General features: G+C 39.2%; 1 protein-coding gene across 3 annotated transcripts; it reads left to right on the forward strand.

Moving 5' to 3' along the window:
• Positions 1-1,394: 1,394 nt before the first annotated feature.
• LOC126054610 (protein sprouty) lies at positions 1,395-26,997 on the forward strand. Of its 3 annotated transcripts, XM_049840831.2 has the most exons (3): positions 1,395-1,534; positions 15,055-15,083; positions 25,827-26,997. In XM_049840831.2, exon 3 carries the CDS (start codon positions 25,884-25,886, stop codon positions 26,523-26,525), a length of 642 nt encoding a protein of 213 aa, XP_049696788.1. In that variant the 5' UTR covers positions 1,395-1,534; positions 15,055-15,083; positions 25,827-25,883; the 3' UTR covers positions 26,526-26,997. The 3 variants fall into 3 exon arrangements, with proteins under 3 accessions (XP_049696788.1, XP_049696787.1, XP_049696789.1); XM_049840830.2 differs by lacking the exons at positions 1,395-1,534; positions 15,055-15,083 and adding an exon at positions 22,559-22,829; XM_049840832.1 differs by lacking the exons at positions 1,395-1,534; positions 15,055-15,083 and adding an exon at positions 22,836-23,158.

Below are 26,997 nucleotides of genomic sequence, written 5' to 3' on the forward strand. Positions count from 1 at the left end.
TTCACCAAGAAGGTCATCATTTCTCATACCATTCTAGGAGGAAACACCAATGCGGGGCTGGGAACATCGTTGATTGGGTGGAGCCTCCAATGTAGGCACCGATCTACTTTCTTTACTGCGCTTCCGTATGACGTATTTTGCATCGAAGCTATTACTGTACCAAGGAAAGTAGACTGTTAAAAGTAGTTTCTGCAATAGACTGAGGCATTAAATTATTGTTGGAAAGGTGTGTATGTTTTGAGGACATTTCTAGATCATTTTGGCGGTTTTTTTGCATGGTTTTTGAGTTGGTAACCATGGCAACATGGTTTGCGTGGGCGAGGGGGTGTTGTTTTCAGGGTCTAGGTCACGCCCCGGAGCGCAGGGCGCAGGCGCGGGCCTGGCTGCTCCCGTTCAGGAACTGTCCCGTTCAAAGCTCGTCGGACTTCCTCATGGTAGGAACATCAGTTTCGCGCTCTCCCGTGACTCCTGCCTTGAAGGTTGACTCGTTAAAAGTGAAGTGTGTGAATTGTTTTACATAAAAAGTTAAGTGAATTCTAGTGAAAAATATACATTTACGTAATTAGTGATCGTTACCCTGTAAGTACTATTTTGATATTTTGTTGTTTTTTTTTTCGTTTTTGGATGTTGATTGGATACCTACATATCGAAAAAAAAATCGTATAAAGTGAAATATTAATTGATACGGTCGTTTATAAATAAATCTGTAAAAAACTGAAATTACTTCCTATAGGCCTAAATTTTGCCGTCGCAATATAATTATCCTTTTTCTTAAAAAAATAGGAAGCCAATGATTTGGTAAAGGTATGTGGGATCTCTCAAGTTATCCCTCGGTTAGTTGTAAAAGTAGGTATATACATATAAGCAGAGTCCATAGAATACACTTGAGCATCATTTGCTAATCCATCACTAAATTCAAAAAATATTTGAATAGGTACCTAGGTCCATAATATCTAAGTGAACATACGATCATACACATACCTAATATGCTGATATTCAGTAATTTCAGAAACGCAGAAAATATCTTTGGTAGGTAAATAAACTGATATGAACCGTTTATTTTTAACGTCCAAGTTCATGTGTTATGTAAAAGCAATTTATTTTCAATAATCACTTCGTTTAAAATTGAAATGAATCGTTTATTGGTACTTTACTTCCTTCTTATAATAACGACTCATTACAACAACATTCCTCGAGTTTAAAATAAGTTTAACGTGGACATTTTCCGCGAGCTCGTGAGAATTACTGAATGGAGTCTGTTGAACGGTCTAGCCGCAAGGTCGGCTGCAATTTTCTGTATTACCGTCCTGCTAGACGACAGTTTCAGTTTAATTTTTCGGCCACGTGCTAAACGTCGTTCATTCATACGTGCGAATGAATGGGGAGCGTTGAGTGTTTGCTCGCTGAAACAGTCGGCCGCCGAACGCCCGCGCGCTCCACGCGGCGCAGGCGCCCGCGCACCGCGAGTGACACTCCGCACACGAACAAACCGTGCCACTGCTTACCACCAGCATACACACCGGATCTCCTCTCGGTGCGTCATCTATTTATACCACTCTTTAAAAACACGTCCCGAACACCGACCTTGAACAAATGTGCTTTGGATTCATTCATTAAAATTATCACTTTCAAACGTATCTTGGACGCAAAACATACGATGACTGACGATTCACTAATTGGAGATAATTTATTAGATATATAACTGTTTGTTGAGATGATATTTAATTGGGTGACGTACCTACTCTTATTTTGTCTCTTGTACCATTGTACCTAGTCAAAGTTTTCATTAGCCTTAACGCCTTCCTGCATACAAGTCCATAGTATTCAATTGCACATAAGGTACTGAAGCGGTGTTTAAGCCTTGTGTACCTATTTCTATAAAGACGCAAAGAATACATTGGCAGGAAATTGTAAGTCGTCAGTCGTCGTTACGTTAGCAATAGCGGTGTCCCGTTGCACGCAGGTTGGTGTAAGTACAGGCCGGTAGACAGCGCCGGCGACGTTGTGCCGATACCCTACACCTACTCCATGAATACAGGAAGCGGTTCTCCTCTTTCATCGTTTCTAGGTACGAACACGTCACTATTATGTCAAAACCAACGATCTTACGACACCCGGCTTTCAAACAATACAACAAAACACGTGCCAAATGGGCATAACAAAAAAATCAGCTATACGGATACAGTTTCAGAGATAAGAATCGTTTTAAGGGCTTCCAGCGAGATACAGTTGCTCTAAAAGAATTAACGTTATCTCTCTTAAAAGCCAATACGACGGGCTTTTAAAAAAACTCGGTTGGTTATCAACGTGGCGCCAGTCTTGTTTTTTTGCTCAAAGATAATTTTGAGTGAATTGTAAAAAACCCACTAGAGCTGAAATTTAAAACGACGACAAAGAGTTCATTGTGCAAAAATAAACATGGAATAGGTACCTACATACATCCGAACATATTCAGATGCATTTTTTATATTTTTAAGTAGTTTTTGGTAGTACCCACATAATGTTGACGTTGGATGCAGCATGACATCGTTCGTCGCTGTCCAACTGGGGAGGTCCATTTCGCGGAAACTGATTTCGCTGAATGACAACAGTCCACTGTTTGTGGCTGCGTCGGATTTCCATTTATAAATCATTCCTTTTAGGACAGATTGTTTCTGTTGAATGACTGATTGTTGATCAGATAATAATTAATTTTAGGCGCTGTATGTTCGCAAGATAGTGCATAGGATTGTTCGCTGTGGCGAATGCTACGTGATGTTTTGCGCGAGAGTGCGCGCGTGACTAGTGCGCTGTGCGGATCGAGGAGCGGACAACTCGACCTCGTCCAGATAAATCTATCAATGAACACGATAAGGGGGGCGCGTGTCACGCAACCGCAGGAAGTGCCCCAACTCGCCTCCTGCACTCTGAACTGAACTCAACGCACCATATCGTTCGCAATACATCATTCACGACTTTTAAATGCGTCCCGGTGGATGTACTCCACTAGAACGAACATTTACCTATCATACGAAACAGCCTCGAAACTTCTATTTAATTCGTTACTTGTGTGACTTGGAAAAAATGCAGAAAAAGTAGATTAGAACTATTAATCGGGCGATCGCGAACTATTGGACCAGTACAAGTGACAAGTACCAATTATAGGTAGGAACCGAGTTTACAGGAAGGTACCGAGGAACATAAAGGTAGGTTATTACGATTACATGTCATAAGAATTGATGTGTAATTTGTATTTATTTACCTCACAAATATGAAAACGGAACTGACTTTTGCCATAATGTACAAAAAAATTAGCTTCTTCCAAAACAGCTATCAATTTCGCACTCTATCCTGTTTCACATTGAGTACCTAATCATTAAAGAAAATAAATGAAATGTACCTACATTATTTTTAGAGGAACCTAAATGAATAGCTTCTAGCGTACACTTTCTATTGGTTTCATCAACCAAATTAAGATCACGCATTCGAGCTCTCGCAAAAAAATTAAACGATGTCACGTCATTTAACTAGAAGCTCCGAGATGCGTTATCTGCACCACAAGGACTCAATTTATTGTGTGTCTGTAATTCTGTATAGTACATTACATAATATTTGTTTATGTTCTATTCATATGGTGATAGCTACCTACTTCTTAACTATCTCATTATTAATGATTTTATTGTGAAAATTAACCCCTTCTTCTTTGGTTAGGCTAACTGATCATTAGGTAACGACAGTTAATAAGCCTCTTACAAAAACAAGAATCAATAGCTGGAAACCCATTAAAAACATATATAAACCATGACATAACAATTTAAAACGAATACGATATTAATGCATGCATATACCAATGGCCAATCCTTTGAATACGTATATTCATTTAAGCCTTAATTAGTACCCCTTTGATACTCGTTGCACGGAAAAATGAAATTCGGACTGCATGTCAGCTTCCCAGAATTTTAATATGAAACCCAATTTTATTTCTAGGTAGGCAATATTAATTTGTTTCCGATTCGCAAAAGCAATGATACCTACGTTCAAATAATAAAATACGTTTTCCGATGAAAAAATAATGCAACTTATTGGCTTTTTAAAAGTTATTGACAATCATTTCAAACGTTGACTGTTGATACCTAATGATAACGAGCACATAAAGATTTAGCGTAGGTTGCACTGTTTACGGCAAAACCGCAAACGAAATAAACATACCAAGGAGTAAACAAATCGTTATTCTCATTTTTGTGAAGTATAACATTAGTTGAGACTACTAATGACTTGGTAGGCGTGGACCACACGACAAATGAAGGATACCTGGCCTTTTAAATAGCATGGACCTTACTAAAATTAAGTCATCAAGTATAATTTTAGCATTTTATAGTCAACATAGACATGGTCAATAGTTTTCCTATTGTATGCCGTCCAGATGAAGGTAGGTTGGGTTAAGCCATGTAGGAGGCGCGCGATGAAGGCCCTATGCTCGGAGTGTGGGCTGCGTAGATTGTTCTAGAACTTCTAAATGTTGGTCGCACATATACCAATGGGCGTGGAATGATTGCACCTGGTGTACTAACATGCAAACCATTAGGCGAGAGTTACTCCATATGAGGAACTAAGACAACAGACGACTTGTAGCAGTGGGTTCTAACTGCCAGTCAATCTATAAGAATCACTTAAAATTTTTCATATTTTTTACGGACTATTCAGAAGATCATTACACATTTTAAGAATATAATACGATGTTAATACCTACTAGTTGCAAATCGCGGATATGCAGTCTTAAAAGACAGAACAAAAAGTAAGAAACAATTACTAGGTTTACGGTTTTCCGAGCTGAACTAAATGCCATCGCCTTGTGAAGGACGGTGCCGTCAACTTTCGCATCCAATAAGGTGCATGCCATATTGATGTGTTGCATAACAGTCGAGTATCGGCTCGGTCCACTTTCCACCTGCCCACGGGTTACTCTGTGGGTTAAGAATTTGGTACCAACAGCCAGGCATGGATTGTGTGGCGTTGCGAAACGATACGACCAAATTGGTGGCAGAACAGATAATACGTAGGCGCACTGAATAGCATGCTACCCACGACTGGTTTTAATAATCAAGTCCCCATATTATTATTACATTAGGTATAGGTGCTTAGGAAACTTTAACACAGATGGCCCTCTTACTAAAATGGGTGGGAAACAGAAACAAAATGGTCGCTGTATATCATGTTCTCCGATTAAACAGTCTTTGATTTATGGTGATACTGATATAGTGAAGTACATTGTTAGTTTATTAACTATTTGTTTTATCTATTCATAGTATGTGTCTGGATGTTAAGCCAACGGCTTCGATGGTTTGGATGTTATGAAGTCCTTGAAGTATGAAATATTTGGGTTACTCATGTGCAGAAGGTGTGCACAGTTTGCGCATTACATTAGTTACATTTGCACACCGTTTCCTACACTACTATGGTAATACAGAAGTTACTGTGGGTACGTTATGACTTCCCAAATATTCTCAATTTCTCTTAGACCAATCTTACAGTCATCTAAAAATCCGAGACCACAACTCTAAAGATTGCCTGATTGTAAAAGATTAAATAAATAAAGGTATGAAGTGTCCATAAAAGGAGAACAGAAAAGTCGGTCCTCTTGCGCACCCAATTATGCACAACCAGGAAATCTCCCAGAAATTAATCAATGCATATAATCAAGAGTGCCGTCAGTCCATTGTGCGACAGTTATCGTGAGATTACCTGTGAATTGAATATCAATGGTTGTGCAACCGCTGTAGGTGGAACCACATTCTCTGAATAGGGATACGTTGGTCCAAGCGCTGTGGTGTGGGTATCAGTGGGTGCGCCTGCGACCCACGGAGATTATTCCGTTTATCATCTACACACGAATGTGCAATGGCACTTAAATAATTAAATTCTTCATTTCTGTTAGATAATGTAATTCGTCTGTTCGGTGATATTTGAATTAAGTTATACAAATATAATTTTAGCGTTAAATAAATAGTTAAAATTTTTGACAAAAATATTTTTTTATTCATGCTGGGCTCTCCCATAGCCTTGCATCTATCTCTATCGGTCATTTTTTGTGACCCCTCCACTAGGAAGCTATCGAAGTTTTCTCTCCAGCGTTTCCTTCCAAGGTAACATATTTCTTTTTTTTAATACTGAGTTGAGAAAGTATACCTAAATTGAAAAAATACAAATAAAATGTTAAATAAATAAACGGCAATACATAAACTTCAGTACAAAAATACTTTGAGACGGATAGACAGGCGCGAGACGCTTGAAAGGTCGATACGGAAATATGCGCCAAGTCATCGATCTAGTCCAGATCAGCGGGCACCTAGCTTTATTCTAGACATTAATAGACTACACACTCTTGTATAACTGTTTATGATCTAGACTTATTGCGCGTTTTAGTTTAAAATCGCAATTTATATACTTATTTATCTTTCATAATTATTTTTTAGTATGATAAATCACGATTTATTAAAGGTATTAGAGGCATTTTAGATTCCAAATGTATATTGAATGTAAAGATATTGTATTAGCCCATAAATGCAGGTGTCAAGGACCAACAGTCACACCAAATTCTGAAAAATAAACCCAATACGTTTTTAACTAGATTACATTACTTTTATCTGTTTATCGATAAATTAATACAGTCACTCCCAAAGCATACCATGCCCGAACTATTTCCGATACACTTTCGAGGAATTAAAATGTCCTTTATTTTTGTGGTCCTAAAGTTGAGAGTCGCGTGTGAAGCTATTGGTGTCTACTAAGAATAAAATGTTAGCTCGTGCCGGAAACGTTATAAGTATCATATGAAAACTCGAAGAAATGCGCCATGCGGTAATCACTAGGCGCCGGAAACAGGAATGTCTTATGATATAACTGCTTAAATATGCATCTGAGATGGAGTCATACAGGGAAAAGCCACAGACGTAGGAATGTTGGTCTGTACGTGATTCCCGTAAGATTATTTCAACGTAAATATGTTGATGTTCGGGAGAATTGAGCAATATGAGAGGAATCTCAATTTCTGAGAAAATTGGGAATTTCTTAAACTGGACTAAAGTGCTATATCTTCCTTAATTATACTTTTTAACTTTATGTAAATGACTACCGTTGCCCAAAATACTTTAGGAAAGCATCAATAACATTCTGAACATTAGAGTATCTTAAACCACTGACCACTGAGATTAATCTATATTCTACATTTTCTTGCTAGTTTAGCAATGTAAAATCATAGTAGGCATAGCTAGATACTTATGTTATCTTTAACAAACAATCGAGACACTATCTTAGCAAAAACCTGCAAACAAATACAGCGTAAAGTCGTTATTAAAAACCAAATTGCGCTTACAACGTGTACCGCTCATATTTTCCGAGAAATGTACATCATCACGTTATTATGAATTCTTGGAAGTTTGGATCAGCTTTTGATTTTAGTTACCAGACTTATTAGATGCCATGACCGCTGTGTAACATAGTATCTACAGTCAGTGTTTGACTTACGGATTAATATTCATGCGTAATAGTTGTGTCTTACAAACTCGTGTGCATTGGTATTTGCACATTAGATGAGAAGACTAGTTTTAATATTTGTTTTAAATCGGATTTTTTTAATTGGATTTTAACGACTGATCAACTAGTAATAGAGCAATAAATCAAATAGAAATGAAGATTTTTAGAACATTTAATATGGATACCTATATTCGATTTGAAAATTGAAATACCTGGCGCCACCTACTTACCAGACCACTATTATTCTTAACGAAACTATTATGTAGTCATATATCGCCGAACGCATCATTTATTGCGAAGATTATTTTGTAGTGGCAGATGCATGCTTGAAGGGAGACATGAGGTACTAACTATATGACAACCTTTAAGTAAATAAGTGCACTGAAACATTCGGGAAACCTTTGAGTTACAATAGGGGTCTAATCTAATCACATTACCGATTTTATTAACTCCCAACAGAACAGAGACAATAAACGCAATGCTAATGTTGCATTTCCGATATCTATTAGCAAAACGCTAAATAGATCTCTGCTAGATATTTTTAGAGCTCAAAATAGTGAGTGTACGTGACAGAGGTAATGTATGTAACATTCATACAATAAACAATAGTCCAAATGTCAATCATCGTCAGACGATATCAATTTCAGAATAGGTATTAAACGAGTGGCATGTAACGATAATAATTTTAATAATACGACAAGTATGGTATCTATGGAAATCGAATTAAGATATTCCAGGAAAACATCAGTATTGCAATTCATAATACATTAATTAGAAAATCTGTTAAAAGCAATAATAATAAACAAATTAATGCTACTTTAACAGTTACTACACCCACATTCGATAGAACGCCTCCAGATGGCGCTACAATTTGCAGTTTATTTCTTTAGTTTTATTTCACTAGATAGGATTATAATTAATGTGTTATCAAGACTATTAAATAATAATGCTTATAACTAAGTTATTCGCACCAAACGTTACTATTATCGTTTAAAAATATAAACATCAAACTTGTGTTTTATACCTAGTTCAATAAATTATAGAGATGCAACAGGAAGCAAGCCTGGTATCCGAAAGCATTAGTGACCTGTATCATAATCAGAGAAAGGATTGAATCGCAGTATAGTTCCAATAATTTCGGTGTGGCAGGGCGCAGGGTCGTCGACCGCACTCTTCGGTGTTGGTGCCGTGCTATTTCGAGTCGGCGAGCGATGGCGAGCGCACCCGACTTCAGCCGACCGCGCGATGTGCTGCGCACGCGTAAACAAACATGGCCGAACTGTCATTCACTAATTCATTCATAAGTGATCATTGTATTTGACAAACTGAGTCGCACTCATTATCTGTGCCTCAATAAACAATGTACCTACCTAGTTACATTTTATATTTTTTTACTAGCCCACAAGCAACAACATCTAAAACTCTGACGTGCTACGTGTATAGAACATACCGCGGGTCCGCGGCGCTCAGTCATCAATGTTAAGTCTGTTTTAACAGTCAGCGATGAGTTAGAAATGTAAATTGCGAAGTGTTAATTAATATTTAGTAGTTCGAATTAATTTGATGTTCCATAGAATATTTATAAATATCTACTTTGGGTAATAATCCATCTTTGAATAGCTTTAAACATTATTTAATACAAAATACGCACTTAATTAAGAGTTCATCCGCTATAATTAATTATACATTTTATTAAAGTTCAATAATAGAGGCATTATTTCAATAAGCTTTGCTTAATGTATTAATTTAATGCAACAAAGCAACTTATTTGCGGTCTGAGTCTTCACTATCACAGGGAAAATATTATGAAAAAGTAGCTAGGGACTATACTTTTTACTTTTATTGGATCATTTCGAACTTTTATAGATTAAAACCTAAGCTATTATTATCGAGATTTATTGTAGGAGCATATCGAATCATTAGTGGCTTGCTAACGAGTGTAATGTCTCGCGCCCGATGAAGGCAGGCATTGTTCGTGACATGTGGACCACATAGCACATCTGTAGCGCATATTCTGACGCGCCTTTTGTTCCAACCCTGACCATGTGGCCCGCGGACGGAACGCGCTAGTTTTTGTCGCATTTTTTCGGTGCACGAAAAAGTTCTTAAGAGAATACCAGATTACACATGTAGCTATTATTGAAATATACCGTCACTAGTACCGGTCAAGACCGGCGTCTATTAATAGTAAAATTGCATTTAAACTTACATACTGAATTTACAGAAGTTCACAATCTAGTAACTGTACCTAACATCGCTATAAATGTTATAAACTACGTTTTTCACTACTTTGCTCTCGTGCTGTTTATTTATGTCGGGTAATATTTACGTATAAATATGGAAAACATTTGAATAAAATGTGTATAAAATAATCATCGTAATGTTTGTCAAAGTGCGAGTGAGCAATGCGTCGTCAGCGTACCACGTGGTCGTTGAAGAGTTGCCAACACGCGCTTAGCCGACACCGCTTCCTGTTTACTGCGCCGCATGTTCGACACTACGCCTCTACGAGGGCTAGCGGAATTACCAAAAGCTATTTTACGTCATAACTAGGAAACACGAACATGCAATGAGTGTAACGAACGAACGAGACCACTTCAAATAATGTTATGGTCACTGTAATGAAAACACGGTATGAGAATGTAACTTTATAGTTCTAAATAAAATGGGATGCTTAGATCTAGCTGTGTCCCAGGTTGATACAACACGAAGGTAAATATGGAATAAAAAGAAGATGTATTTCGTCAGAGTTTATAAGAAACCAAGCTCGCAGCGGGAAACAACACGAACCATATTATGTCGTGACTTCCTCTGGGAAGAAACTCACTCAAACCCCTTTTTCACGGACTATAGCCAATGTGCTCTAAGCTTCGGAGACCTGACTATACTACAAAATAAATTCACTTTAAAACTCGCAACGTCCTGGAGCTTATTAAAGCTAAAATAATGAGTTCCAGTACGTAGGTTGGACATGTTCGTAAATAGATACATTTTATACTGCTCCAATTATAACTTTAGGTATCTACTAGACTCAAAAGTAGCAAATACCCTTTAAATGTCCTCACTAACTTATCTGACATTGTCCAACTTGGCGCGTATCGAATATATCAAAAACTTACAGTAGAATCGAGAGTTCCGTGTAAGGCATGGCCTTGATAGATTTTGACTAAATATTTTTTCTCGTTCTCGTGTAGCGTACACAGATAACACATTGTGTCACCTTATCAAAACGACCAATAACGACTGACTTTATGCTTGAGAATTTAGCAAAATTATTAATATAAAAATAACGTAATTCTTAACAGCTACCTAGCCGTGTAGATAAATACAAATATTGGCATATTATTCAACTGCGATGTTTAATTTCGATTCATAATCCGTTTTATCTTTTTGAGTTCAGAATGCTTCATTCATGTCTTGGGTTATAAAAACAACCGAATAATGATAACAATCTGGATCTCACAAAGATGTTTCATAAAGTTTCAAATGGAGCTGAATAGCGTAATGCTGAGCGCTACATGTGTGCTCTCGTCTGTACCACACTCGAGCGCGGGATAGGCTTAACGGAGGACGCAATTATGATGATTAAATGAAACTGGTTCTTCGGCGACCGCTCCGTTTGCCGGGATGTCGATGTGTAGAAGACATTCTACACTTACCTCCACTGAATATCGAATGGCTCGCGTCGCGTTCCTAACGCTCAACTCATAAGACTTATATTAGTTCGGTAACCGTATTTATAACAGCAGGATTGTTGGAAATATCACAGAAAATCCAACCACACTTAGGTGGATCACATCAACAAGCGACTGTTAAAATGTAAAATAGGCGATTATTATCGATTATTCCCTAACAGTCCATGCAATGATGAAATTAATGCATCAGCTGATCAGATGCCTTGGAATTTAAACTCACTAGATAGATAAAAGAGCTGCAATCTAGAATAACTAGCAATATGGCGTCTGTAAACGTTTCTCTAGCTATAATCAAAAAACATTTACATCAAAATAACGATAACGATTCATTTTGGTAGATAGGTATACTATAAAATGAGATTTAATAACCACAGATTAGTTATAAAATCGAAACCGGGTGAATAGCACTCAGATCCTGAACAACTTTCGACATCCGTTGCCACAACCTTAATGGTTCAATATTATAATTTCGCTCAGTCAACATGATAAATGATAAGAGGATGTTCAAATATAAGTTATGAGTACTACCTAGCATAACTTGGTGATAAGTAGATAACCCCAGTTTTCTTTAAGCAATTAATGTAAGTAATCAATTTTTGAAAGTTACTTTACTATACTTAAAATGTGGATTAGTAAAACATTAGCTTTTTATTAATATGTACAATTAGATGTAACAGCAAATCGAACGAAGTTTAAGACTTCTTCACTTCATTACTGAAATAATACACTGATAATAGGAATTTAAACCGATTCGTTAACGTTAATTTAAAAAGGTATGACGACAATAAATATTTGAAACAGAAAGTAGTTACTTTAGATTAAGTAAACTTTAACAGCTAAAACAGAAGAAGCGGCTGCTTCAAAGGGATATAAATACTCAACGGCGGCGCCCGCGCCGCTCAGCGACAACGTACGGAAATCTTCATCTTGACAGCCAATCTTTCAGTAAGTAAGACGATGTATGCATACGCAGTTCCTTATAACTTTAGGAGCGGCTGAACTGTAATAGCAACTGCCTATGTTAGTGAAAAGCTTTATATTTTCGATCGCAAGTCCAACTTACAAGGTAGATAAACATATAAGTAGGTATGTACAGATGTATAACTCATTACAAAAGTCAACTTTGATTGCTTACATTATCATACCAACATCCTTGAAGTTTTTTATTGACAGTAATCCAAACAATCTGTACGTTGTGCTGCCCATTGCGACCTTCAGGTAAGCTTTGATAGGGAACTGCGCAAGAGCAACTCCTGTTTAACTTTATATACTAAAAACTTTTGTTTATTATTAATACTGACATTTACTATTTTGCTTATATATTGTAGCATGGAACTGTAGAACATTTATGTACGTAATACGTAATTGTCCACATTTCCGATGGAAGTCGGCTTGACTCCAAAGTAAGCAATTACCAACAGCTCTCTTGTGAGTATTAATTGGTCATTTCCAGAGTAACAAACTTGTACTTTCTAAAATAATTTCCAGTTTTCTAATGGAACGAATCTAAATTTGAACATATAGAGTTCTAACTTGGTTGAACCTACGTCTAGCGGACACCAGTTTGGTTAAGAATTATGTATCTGTAGAGTAATATTCTCGATTGTCCGGGTGGGCGTTGAGAACGTGGATATTTCGGGCCATTATCACGCGCCCACGCTCCGCTATTGGCAGAAAAATGTTATAAAAATACATCGTCGCAATTTACAGTCGGTCTTATACGGGGTCAGCTACTGACATTGATGCCATCTTTGACCGTTTTAACTGTCCGGAGGGATGTCTCGTAACGAACTTAGGTAAACGCACACTGAATCTTTTAATTAGGATATGCTGTAAGTTTTTTCCCCTTTATTCTTAAATGAAACCAAATGTCGTAGATCTTGCTTTAACATTGGGTCTTATCTGTAACCCTTATCATTATTACTGAGAACCGAGAGACAGACGTAATGGAAGATATGTGTTCCAGAGCAGTGCGTTCTCTAGCCCGTTTCCGGTGGTTGTTTACAAAAAAAATATAATATAAACTCTTGTCCAAAGCGGCTATACGAACCGGCCGGCCGAGATACTTGCTACGATTAAAAATCGTTACAACTTCCGTTCGGGTCCAAGACGCGGAGCGGAGCTCCAGATAAAAAAGATAAATAAGAAAAATAACTTAAAGATCGATACGGTGGAACGGCGCTACCTGTTTTTTCACTGTGCTTAGCTTGCGGCCATCGTTTTTCTCTTAAATGTACAGTCCACAACCGTCAACCAACCACACTGACGGTCCTTGTTGTAAAATCTGTTTGAGAAATAAGCGTTGGCATTAACAACAATTTTTTGATTCTCAAGACAAAAGTGTGTCTAATAGGCTTGACGTTGGTATGTCGCATCCTAAAATGAGAATTATGATAATGGCTCCGCGAATATCTTTGCTTTCTCTATGTTAATGTCATTGTTCATCGATAAAACTTTTTTATTTGAAGATAGTCATTAGCGTTTATGTTAATTATATAAGTGCAACGTGATTTTAAACGATGGTATGCATAAGAAGCTTTACATTATAATATTGGAAGCGTTATTCCTGGTACTAATGTAACTACATGCTTTACCAATGGTTAATTCAAACACAAAGCTGAGTAAACTTAAGCCTACGATTCCATTTTTCAAATCCTTAATAAGTATTTTCAAAACACTTCAAAACTGAAAGAAACCGAACCCATTGGTACCGTTCACTAAATAACTTAGCTAAATATTTTCATTATTAACGTTCGTTAAGGAACTGTAATAAAACTATCGATTCCTTAGAAGATTTATAATACTAAATGATAGCGCCGTCTGAGTGAATTAGCATCACATGATGTCATGTATCCGGCTGCATCCATAAGAGGGGCTATAAATCGAACGGGTTAGATGTTTTACTTCAGTGCAACCGGTAATGGAAGATATCAGATTAATAAAAGATGTCGATGAGACCAGGCGAGATGCACAGCAATTTCACGAGTGCTGCGCCATGATAATTAAGTGTTCGAACGGTGTGTCGTGGTGTGCGTGGGCTCGGCGCTGAGTGGATACGGCGCGGAGCAGGCATATCAAGTCTGGTAACTATGCGGCGTAACTCCGGTAGCAGCGCAACAGGTCTGGGGCGGGACGCGGGCGCGGGCGCGGGGCGGTAGGAAATCCTTCGCGCACGCACGCACACAGCGACATCCACGCGTGTGTGCACCATCCGGTTTTGTTTGCTTGTGAGCAATGTGTACAGACGACGCGCGCCTGTAGTGAGCTGTATCGAGTCGATCGATCAATGAGCTCGACATCGACTCGGACTCTTGCCTGCATGCAACTCATTGATTAACGCTATGAACGTGGAATTGTTTATTCATTCATGATGAATATTTTATATCAAATGGACGTTTTTCTTGTCCGTATTCTAAGTCTTTAATTTTTTCCTCAAAATACAAAGTGGCTTCACTCTTGCGCTGTTCTCATGTGAACAGTGACTACGACTTTAGACGCTGTTCCATTGACTTAAAAGCTTAAATAGAGTGAACCAAGTAACTTGGAGTTTGAAAGTTTCTGGTGATACACTTGTGCCTTGGAAAGCACGTATATATAAGTCCTGCGCCTGATCTCTCTCCGGTTGAGCCGAATGCCATCCCATCCTATCGGAATATGAGAACGAGGGAATATAGAGTACTCCTTTGACTGCACAAATACTTATGTACTTCTATATGGTCTGCTGATTTCCTTATAGAACTGTTTTCGTGCCTGGCAATCGGTTTTGGCGCCTTTATTATTATTTTTTATTCATGTAGGTAAAAAATTATAACTAGTTACTCGTTAACACATATTTACTTTTTCACAGATGCTGAATCCATGCCCACAAGAATGTAGGTGAGTAGATACCTTATAGAAATTTTACTTTACAGCACGAAATTATAGAAACGCATATTTAGGCTTACATGCACCCTACCCTGGATGAAATTAAATACTAGACTATTCTAGTTGTTTAAGTAGGAAGGGTATTTTGGTTTGAGACATGATTTTAATCAACTTTCTTTAAATGGCAATCCATCCAATGTCCTAGAAGCAAAAAGTATTTCATTTTCATGTAAGATGAAAGTGGCAACTTACCTATAAATAAATGTAACAGGTGAATTGCGATAGAACATTACTATGAATTTAGCCAAATCTGACAGAAAAGCTATCTACTGGCCAAAACCGGTTTTGCTACAATCAGAAACGGTTATTGCTAAAGGATGACAGAAAACAAAGTCGGGTGGCAACGAATATGTCATATGGGAGTATGTTCTGTTGTTTGTTAAGGACCAAATCCACTGACAAGGAAAACCATGACGGTTTAGAACAGTTTATTATTTGACCGGTGCAGATTTATATGCGCATCATTTTTGCATCTTATAATTCCTAATGCACAAGGAAAAAATATTTTGGGCTATTTCAAAATCGGTGAAACAAAAGACAGGAACATCAAACAAAACAGGTAAAGTTTGCTATCTTTATTTTTTGTACTATGAGCACTTTGGGTCTTTTATAGCCGCTAGATTCATTCCAGTTCAGGGTACCTGGTTTTAGCATTAACATATGTTAATAATACTAGGCACTAATACTAGCATAGCAAATCAAGCAGAGATAAAGCAAGCAAATAAACAGAAAGCAAGCAATAAGGCAGAAAAGAAAGCAATTTTTAAAGCTAAATTCTAAAATATGTAGCCTGAATAACCTAAGTAGCGAATAGGTAAACTTAAAAGCCATCAAAAATGCAACTAAGCAACGAGCTTGTGTTATGTGCAAAGTTATACAGGTTAACAAAACGCAAACTAAGTTTCGTCTTATCAAAATCAATTATCTGATATCTGCGGTATGAAGCCTAGACCTGAAAAATTCAAACTATTTTAATTATATTAAAAAATCAGAAACAAATTAAAGTGCTAATAAGGATAATTCTAATATTAGAGATAATAAAACATTCAGCATATGAACTACCGACGATAATATCGTCATTGGATTTAGACCTTAACAGCACAGGTGTGGGACGCAGAGAAGTGGTGGGCTCGGAATTTGCGGCGACGCTGCTCGACGCTCGAGCGCGGGAGGCGCGTGGGCAGAGGCTGGCCCGTTCGCCCACGGCGCCGCACCTAGCCGCAACGCCGCCAAGGTGTAAATCATGACACCTCCGTACAGCATCGCTAGTTACCACCACTTACCACTGTCTACCACCAGCTAAGAGCAGGATAAGGGATTTATTTGAACCACCAAAATCCTCAATATCATTGGGATATGAAGCTAAGTCTATGCAGTAGAGTCAGAACTCAGTGACAATGGGGAACCTTAACAGTTAACAAGGATTTAGGGAAGATAGTAGGAGATTTCTAAAGAGGTGATTAAAGAGACTCTAAAAGAAGACTTATCAAGAAATAAGCTCAAATACTTTATAAAACTAAAGCGAAATCACTAAGGAAAGATATACTAGTTAATTTTCTCATACTTACCATTCTAACGAATAATATTGTCTTGATGACAATTTGCAAAACAACTAAATAACAAATAAGTACGAAAAATTCGGAATGATAAGGCGCATTCATTATCTTCTACGACCACAACAATGTTGTATTGAATTGACACAAAACTAAAAGAAATTTATAAAATACGAAACTGATTAAATAGAGATTGTTATTAGTAGGTACAATATTAAAATATTGTGAATCAATTACGTATTATTGTTTCTCGGAACATTATCTCGACTGTGGGAACAGAACAAAAAGCAGATTTCGCAAAATCGCTACCATGGATTCTGAAGTGGTTCCACTATTATCAGAGAAATTATGAAACGGGAACCTAAACGCCCCATTAAAAATAAAATGCTCCAAATTATAGGTAGATTCATGGGAATTTAGGAATGATCTAAAAGACCTCAGAAACAACAGCCGAACAGAAGGTCAATAAATGACGAAGAAAAGTCAAACTTGTAACCGACGGTACTACCGTGAAAGTTTTTTGACAAAGGTAGTCAAAAATCTAAAGCGGATATACAACTTACATAAATAGAACGAACAATGGCGACAATTTCCTTAACATTTCAAAGTAACCAATGAGCAATGTAAAGCCATTACAAGCTACATACTAGTATTTTAATTTTTCAACTTGGACAGATAGGACTGTAGAAATAATGGTACATGTATCCGCCGATGGGAGTAATGGAGCAAAACTATTTAGGTTGGAAACGACTTTGTGATCTATTTCGTGAGTCATAAAGAGTATTATGAAATGACGCAGCGATGATAGTTAAGGCATATTCAAGGTGGAAAGTGATGTCATTGGCCCTACTGCGTGCTGTGGACGCTCCACTCGCTCTCTGTCACAGCTACTTTTGCTTTTCGAGTGAACATTGTCCATTCTGGCCGCGCACGTCATTACTTTGGTATTTTCTAATCACGAGTTTTAGAATGTAGAAAACTAACTTAAAATTGTAGAGGGCCATAACAAAAAGTGATATCCTACCCATTTTACTGTGAATAAAGAATTCATAGCTGTAAATACGATTTATAATCCGTTGACACCGATTTGTCAACGTGAGGTGTAAAGGAAGGTTGCTTTTGCCGTGCGTCTTTGTTAAACACCAATCAAAAATAGCAAGAATGTTTTAATAAACCCTTCAGTATACAAACAGACATGACACTTTTCTTCCATATTTACGGTTTTTCAAATTGTAGTAATAAGTAAGTTTATAGTCCTTCACAAAGAATATGATGACAATCGTATTATAACACAGAATTAAAAAGAAACGCGAATGACATGTCACTGAATGTACCAAGTTTCAGTGACCATCTTTCAAATGATGTGGGTACACCGGCACCCATAAGGAAAGATGATGTAAAAAGGAAATGTGATTTAAATGGTTGCAAGCGTGTCTTCAATTCGGTACGTCACTGTTAGTTTGGCATGCGGGCCGAGTGAAGTGGTGTGGCTTCCTGCGTTCGTTCGCCGGGAGCTGTAATAGTCGTCGCGATGGCAAGCAGCGGAGTGGCACGGAGGGCCGGCGGACGACGACGCGGACGGACGGCCTCACGGAAGGTCGACCGCCTCGTCCGCTCCGGCTGCCCCCCCTCCCCCCTCCTCCCCACACCTCACTTGCACGCCCTCACCCGACCGCTACGTGGAATTTATATAATTGCCTTCAATTAAAACAAGAATACACCGAATACCATCTTTGATACACAAACATAGATGTAGCCATTTTTAATTACTCATACACCGTTTAGTGAAACACTGAACGAATCGCAAGAATAATGTTTCATCGTCTTAATTACACGGCAACGAATATTATTGACTACTTCACTTCTACTGGAGTAATATACCTACTTTTAGTAATTCGCTATTTCAATGTTGCATGTCAGTATGTTGCCTTACGCAAATGTAATACCTACATAAATTGTACAGAAGTTTATGCACTATGTAAATTATCGTTTGCCGTATGTATTAAATAACCGCATGGGATAGGAACGGCTAAGGTCACCGACGATGAGTGTATGCCATGAATGGACTGGGTCGTGCGCGATACTCGACCATTCAACGATACGAGATCCTTCATTCTAGCTTTTGTTATTACGTAATAGTCAGATCATATTGGTCAATTCATTTAAAATATTGCGGTTAAACATGTGCCCAGGCACAAGTTTATCTGGCCATTATTATGTAAGCCAAGTACGTATCAAAATATAGTTAAGACAAGACAGAAAATAATTACGATTCTACTATTCGTACGCATTTATTGTGTAGGTGGGATGAATAATACGGAGAAGACTCGAATGACATATCGCTTCTAAGCTTATATCACAGAATTTTATGCTAGTAAACTACTGAAAACGTGTGTTGTTATTCATGAAAAATTAAAGGATTGCATTAATACTTTTCGTTTACAATGCATTCACTGTACATTTTCACAACTACTTTTACAAGTAATCCAGGTTTAGGTCATTTATTTAAATGAAAAGAAAGAACAAAGTTTGTAGCTTAAGTATGAAGTTCATAGAGGAGGGACATACGCCGCAGTAGCAGTCTTTGCAAAAGACCTAAGTCAGCCGAAAAAAATCGTCGAGGATTAAGAAAATATGTTTTAAGCGCGACGACCCGAGTCGAACGGACGCAAAATATGCGCGGATCGCACCGACATTAGTCGCAACGCTCTCATTCACGTTTCTTTTATCTGTGACAAACATCCGGTATTATTTTCAACGCGTCCACGGCGTTAGTACTCCAATATTATCAAACGATCCAACCATACACAACGATAATACATATAGACAAATAACATATTTAAATAAACTATTTATCAGCTCTTAAACTCGCAAAAGATAATTTTTATGTTGAAAACAATACAATTTATCTTAATTACGTAACTAGACTCGTTATTTCATAATGTTTGTAGGTATTTTGAGTAAGAGATTCATCTCTTCTTCAGAATGAAATCGATTACGCATTTATTGGGGTCAGCTTTCAGTCAAATCTTATGCAGCTGAGTACCAGTATTTGACATGACGTGACCTCCAGAGCCCAGTTGCCAATGTTTCACTACCTCTACCGTCAATGCTGTATGGTTCTTATCATTGTCAAAAGGGCCTAATTATATATAATTTCGTATATACTTCTTATCTGTAGGTAAGCTGTAATACATCAGAATGTGAAATAACTGGACTTTTTGAATATAAAGAAAATGAGATAACGTCATTCGATTGTAGCAGGAAGTTCAAAGTAGATTAATTGTATTTGAGAAACAATTGACAATGCAGATAACGAATGACGTCACCGGATGGAAAATAAATCCTACTGTTTACCTTACACTTATGAATGTTTACCTACTATATGGGATCATTGTATTAAACATCGATGAAATCCAAAAAATGCTTTAAAATTCTCAACAGAGTATTTTTATTCTTAAAACCAAAACGTAGTTTCATAGTTATAAAACAGATGGGACCAATTTAGCTGCATAGGTGCAAGCAATGGCGGATGGAAAGTGCGGGCGGAGGCGAACGCGGCTTCCGCTTCGACTCGACTCGCACCGCCTTCAGAATAACAAACGAAACCTGATTTCTATCGACTGGGCCAACGATTACACCGCCTACTCTACCATGAGAACACTTTTATCCATAATGATTCAAGTAACAACTATTATTAGCACGGAATTTTGGAAAGAAAATGTACGTGCAACACAGAAAATCAATATCAATACGATAACATAACAACGTGGCATGATATCTTGAAGAGGTGTTCAGTTAATGTACTTACAACCTATAGAAATATAACAAAGGGTAACAAGAGCCATGTACGGCGAAAACTGATTTCTTATTAACCCCATTGTCTGGACGAGGCCCCAGAATAGTGGGTGGACTATTACATTCCATGAAGTACAGCCATACACCATACAGCTTGGAAGGGAATGGTATCGTTTTCACTAACGATGTATACCTATTTAGGCCACCCATTGTCATTGTTCCATGATTGGCATCGCTTTTCGTAACTTATGTATTCAAAAAGGAATGCTGCTTGCAATTAATAAAAGTCGAATGCTCAAAATTATACGTAGAACGACGCAAACATTGAAGTTTTATTATGAAAAAGATAAACAGACGTTTGACACGTGTTTAAGAAGACACCATTGTTTTAAGAGCAAGTGATGCTAGGTTTTAATATTAGAGTAGCCTAAAATATTTAAAAAGCATAGCAATCATAAAAAGCATTATCCCTTAAAACATCACACTCAGAGCATACTTTTACATGAGGTAGCGTTCCAAACTCTCAATCATTTCTGTAGGTAATCCTGATGAAAAAGCACACACTTACTATCCTGCCTGAAGACTTTCTGATTATGAAACCTAAATAAACTTGAAGTATTTTAGATACTAATACATACGAAACATGGACGTCCACGAGAACTTAATGTAAGCCAGTGCGATTTATCTTTTTTGCATACAATGGTTTCAAAAAAAAGTTGTTTAATTTTGTTTGACGTTAGTTCAGCTGGTCAGTAAAATTCTTTGAATCGAGTGTAGACCCTAAGCGTTAGGCCCAAGCAACAGATGCAACAATAGAATCTGAACCAAATGTAGTCTCAGGTAAAGAAATCTTTTTTGTAAAGGTACCTATAGCCATTCTTTCGTCCCATCCATTCAACGCCGCAGTAACTTTGCCTTCTTTTGTTCTAATTTAGTTATTAAGTAATGTAAGTTGACGATCAGAGTCAAAACTTTTTTGTTTATTCATAACCTCCATTGAAAAGGTACCCCATTGATGGTAAAGAGGAGCGTTTGACCCTTGCTCGGTACTCTCGTGAGCTTAAACAACCTTAATGGATCTTTAGCTCAGTAAATCTTGAGGTGCCAGAAGTTATAGAGAACAGTATTTTATTACAGATCTCTTCCTTTACATAGATATCAATGGAAATGTGTTACCTATATTGAATCGAAGTGAAAACATAATTCATTTAGGATTATTACGTTGGAGAAGTTAAGCACGAGTCAGTTTTGTACAGTTATTGTTGATGATATTGAAATCGGTTAACGAAGTTTTGAGAATTGATACGAGACAAATATAATTTTATCAATGGGTGGTATTTTGACATCGTAGATGTTGTAAGATTAGTAAAATGTAAGTGGTTGTTAGTAGTGACACCGGTGGCAGTGAGGTTGTAATGTGACATCCGTGGCGGTGTGGCGCTGCGTTATCGCATGTCCTTGACACAGAGACGCGGCGTGCACAACGCGCCTTATTGTCGCTGCAACCTTGCGAAAATTACCGCTCGCGATAACAGATGCCGTCGTCGTCGTCGGCGGCGCGTCTCTCGACCACGCGCTTACCAAAATATAGTAGTGAATGGAGACGTTACGTGCCCATGAATTTCAAAACATCGTTAATCTGAAATAGAATGCTAATGATGTTTGCTTCTGTATAAATAAAAATATTGTTGTGCGTATTCATTAGGCTTTTACGTAACGTTATACAGCATTTAATGTAATTTGCATGTTGTTTTGGCTTCAATATTGGAAATTAGGGTCGCAGATTTCTACAACTGAAAGTACGGTGCAGTTGCAAGACAAATGTGGGTGGTATCCCGGTGCTGCGACTCTCGCCGACCGGAAACCCAATTCCCGGATGCGGCTGCGCGGGGGGATCTCGCCGGAAGCTTGGTAAACGAGCACATCCGCTGCCGCCGCCCGCGCCGCAAAATTTGGCACCGCGAGCGCTCGCAGCCCGCTTCCGGCCTCCGCCCCCCGGACCCCTAACGTCGCTCTCGCCCGCGAAAATAGCGGCCAACCGCTCCGTGTACGCGGTTCATTCAGTATGGCCGCCTTCCATTCATAAAAAGGCGAGGCGCGGGCGGCATGTTGCGCGGCGAAGGGAGGGCGGCCTCTCCCGCCGACCCGCACCCGCGGCCGACGCCAGTGCGGAATGTACCATCGAACGGAACGGTCGTTTCGTCGGAGCGTAGCCCTAGCGCTCCCGGTTTTCCATTAAAATGTGTATAAGAATAAGTGCAGTGAATCCGCACGAGTTCGGAACGGTTACAAAAAACGCCGTCGTCGAGATTAGGAGTAGAAATCAACGAAGAACTTCAGCGAGGAAGTGAGTAGCGGCCATATTGCAGTGATAACCGCGCGGCGGGCGGACGAGAATCGAGGCCGGTGCGTGGGCCGCCCCCCGCCCGCGCCAGGTGCCGCTCCGGACCGCGCCGGTCTCATGAACCTTCCCGTGGATTTGCGCGGCCGAAATTTGGTGGTTCTGCCGTATTTTTGTGTGTCAGTGAATCTACCGGCGCGGTTTCGGTGCGGTACGACCACTTGATCGCTAGGCGACAAGTAGCCTCAGTGTTGTGTGTTGGGCCGCTTGGCCCGAGTGCCCTTGTGTGTGGAGCGATGTGTGTAGGAGACGTGTGACCGTGGAATGTCTGCTTCGTAAGTACAAACGGTGTCCGGACGTGGGACTTCTCGCCCACCGTCCAAACCGTCTGTTCGGACACAAAACTCGCGCCGGATTCGACTAGCTGCTTTTTGCATGTAGATCACGTAGTCATGCGTAGGTAGTAATTACTTGGATTGCGAAGAAATCAAGCTAACATGAATGACGAGAGGCGACGCCTCGCTCCGCCGCCTGGCGACCGGCACACGTGCAGCGATCAGCGCTCATAGCGAGAACGTTCTCAACAAACGAGTTAATAATAATGCTTTCATTTATTGTATGATTCAAATCTATTTATACGACGTTTGTAATTTATACTGAACAAAAAACCCTATCAAATAGTACTCCACAACATCATCAGAGTAATAAACGTTATAGAGTCCTCTAAGCCAAAAAGTAATTACATAAGTAGGTATTAAAGACAAATAATTTGATTAAACACGCACCAATAGCAAGAATGAATGTATAACCGCATTATTATAGCAACAGAGAGACGAATTTCGACAGGGAGTAGATAACTGTGGACGCAGATAAAGAATAAATTGTAAACAATGGTCACATAAACTGTTAATATCTTGTAACGAACTCTGCAGATAAGAAGTATATTTAGACAAAACAAAATAAGAATATTATTTGTAATGTAACGGATAGTTATACGTAAATCTAGTTAGACGTTTGAGTTAACTTCATACGAAGCTCAAGAGAATGGGATAGAATCGACTAATGAATTCAACAGAAAGGTCATAACAGCTTACACATGATTTGTATCTGAATATGAGTAGCATCACATTCATCAAGATTACAACAATGTATACACGTATGTTTTTCTTAACGTAAGACATACTTGTGTACACACAGTTCTCCACCGCAATTATTGTACTAACAAACTTAAAACTGGCACAACACCTTTCTATTTTTTTACTTGAAATAATGTTATCTATTCTTCAAACTTTATTAAACTGATGTACATACGGGTACGTGATATCATCTAATAAAGTAACGTACTTATTCAAACAAATAATTAATCTAAAACAACTATTTCCTAAGAAGTTTGGAACTCCCAATGGAAGCTATGATGTTATTAAACTTCCAGAATATCACATTCCTTGAAGAAAAGCAATGTCAAACATGGAAAAGATTTCAAGAATGGTCTTTGGTTGAGCCTATGTAATAGGTCAGAAAATATTGATAATGATATGCATTTCATCTTCGTAATTAAAGAAGCAATTATTAATGTAATAATGGCGGATGGGAACCCGAACACGTGCTCATATGTAGCTAAGGAAGAAACTTAAAACATGTTCAATCTTTAGTATTGAAGAAAACAGTTTATGAGCTGGGATATAACACAAATAACATTGCATTTTGAAAAAATATTTTAGCTGAGGAAGCCTGTGATGGCGATGCACTGATAAATAATATGAAATTAATGGATTAATTTACATGCCAATTAAAAAGTTTTCTAAAAAGGCGCCAACTGTCTGGAGAACCTAAGAAAGTATAAAATTCGCCTAATAGGTATAGTACTGAATACATTTCGGACTCAAGCTTGTATAACCAGTATTTTCGCTCAAATATGCATTAAGGAAAAGAAGATAACAGTAAAGTTAAATCCATGCTGACCACAGCATAACTGAAATTGCAAGTTCTTAGTGTAGAAATCCCTCTCACAGATGATAAAACTATTAAAGGAACCATTATACCAACGAAGTGGCACTAACTTTCCAAAATGAATAGTCTCAATGCGAGAGATCCTATTGAATGGAGAAATTTAACCTCTTATGAGATGAAGTTTGTTAGACACAAGCAGCTCACGAGATAATTATTATACTCTCTCGTAGTAGGTGTCCAAAAGAGGCACATTACTTTTCACAGTAATGATGAAATGCATTTGAAATTCAAGTTTCAGGACATCGCTTTCAATTCGTTGTCATGCAAAAACTTAAGAGACTTCGAAGTAGATATGGAGGTCCTTAGATACAATAGTGTGCAGTCCTTATATCCATATTTAACCGTTTAATAAAAAATAATAACATTTAAATTGGAACCGCGTGTGGGAATTTAGTAGACCAATAGTGAATTAGAAATGAAGAACCAACTAAAAGCGGTTTTGCAACATAGCCACCTACGCACTTTTGACTAACCAGATTTCGAATGTTGCTCAAGACATACGATGCATTTTTGCCGTCTTTTGATACATATTAGACTAATGTACGATGTATCTTCTTTCAGACCTAAGCAAAAAAAACATACGCGTAAATCAAATAGTCAAACACAGATCGTACATTTTAAACGTATCTATTATTGCATATCTAATGATGTATGATGTATCCAGTATATGAGATTCTGGCTTTTTTTTCTATAATCTCAACACCGGTCTAAGAATTAACTCTTCTTCGGCAAGCGATTAAGTCAAGAAAATAAGATAAATAAGCAATGGTAAAAAGATTCAGGATTTGATATCTTTTTCCTATATCGTTACTAAAGATTCAGTCACGAAGCAGGCAAGAGTTGCATATAAGTTTGAAGTCATTGGACTTCATAGCTTACTAAGTTATGAATGTGGATGAAAGTGAGAACTGTTAAGATGATTTAGTTGTCTAGTTTTATGTTAAGAGTTAAGAGTGAATTTTTATTAAATGTGAATGTTTATTGTATCTGCAGGTGGGGACGATGAGGGAACAGGAAGGCGACGGCCCGGAGAGCCGTTAGCCGTACTCGATGGATGAGTATGGCGGGCCGGCGGCGCCGCCCCGGCCGCCCAAGCCGGCGGCGCGCGTCCACAGGCCGACGGGCGCGCGCCAGCCCACCGTGTCGCTGCTGCGGCCGCGACCAGAGGCCGAGCGCGAGCGGAACGCCTACGTGGAGGCTCCACGGCGAGCACACGCCGTGCCCGTGCCTCCCCACACGGCCGCGCATCAGCCGCTCAAGCCGGTGACGACGCAGCCGGCCGCCGCGGCCGACAAGCGGCGCGCCGGCGCCCTCTCGGCCGACTCGATACTGTGCGAAACGTGCGGCCGCTGCCGCTGCGAGCAGTGCGCGCGCCCTCGCCCACTGCCGTCTCGCTGGCTGTGCGGCTCGTGCCTGTGCAGCGCCGAGGCGTGCGTCGACTACGCGTCGTGCATGTGCTGCGTGAAGGCGCTGTTCTACCACTGCGGGAGCGGCGAGGAGGAGGCGGGCGAGCCGTGCGCGTGCGGGCCGCGGCTGGCGTGCGTGGCCGCGCTGGCGGTGCCGCTGCCGTGCCTGTGGCTGTACTGGCCGCTGCGCGGGTGCGCGGCGGCGGGCGCGGCGCTGTACGCGCGCTGCCGCCGCTCCGGCTGCCGCTGCCCCGAGCCCCCTCCGCGGCTCTCCAGTATTATCTAGTCCCGCCGCGCGCCGCCCGCGCCCTCCGAAGCGCCGAGTCGAGCGGCGCGACCGCGTTGTACAAATATTTATTTGCGAGCGGAGAGCTTCGGACCGCGCGGGGGTGGACTCAGTGATCGCTGTGCCTGGTGCGAGTGGTGTGTGGTGACGCGGGGCCGGCGTCGGACGAGCGCCCCGCTCACTGAGTGAATCGTCTACGAGTACCTTGTAAATATAGTCGTATAGTGTGAATGTACGTGAACGTGTCGCCCGAACGTCGAAAGTCTCAAATTTTCTTGAGACCGTAACGTGTCATAAGAAAACGTTAACGTTAGTATTTTGGATTCCACAAAAATCCAGAGAAGATTAAGAAATGAGATATAAAACATACTTATTAAGATGTAGATAATTTACCATTTATTTATTAACTGAATTTGTATTTATTTGTAAATAAAACGACAACATTATATTATAAATACGAATGTTTACTACA

The sequence above is a fragment of the Helicoverpa armigera genome, chromosome 10, assembly GCF_030705265.1.
Source record: "Helicoverpa armigera isolate CAAS_96S chromosome 10, ASM3070526v1, whole genome shotgun sequence".
NCBI classification, from domain to species: domain Eukaryota; kingdom Metazoa; phylum Arthropoda; class Insecta; order Lepidoptera; family Noctuidae; genus Helicoverpa; species Helicoverpa armigera.

Bases quoted from the DNA above. Each gene is read 5' to 3' on its own strand.
- LOC126054610 (XM_049840831.2), top strand. From the start codon at position 25,884: ATGGATGAGTATGGCGGGCCGGCGGCGCCGCCCCGGCCGCCCAAGCCG.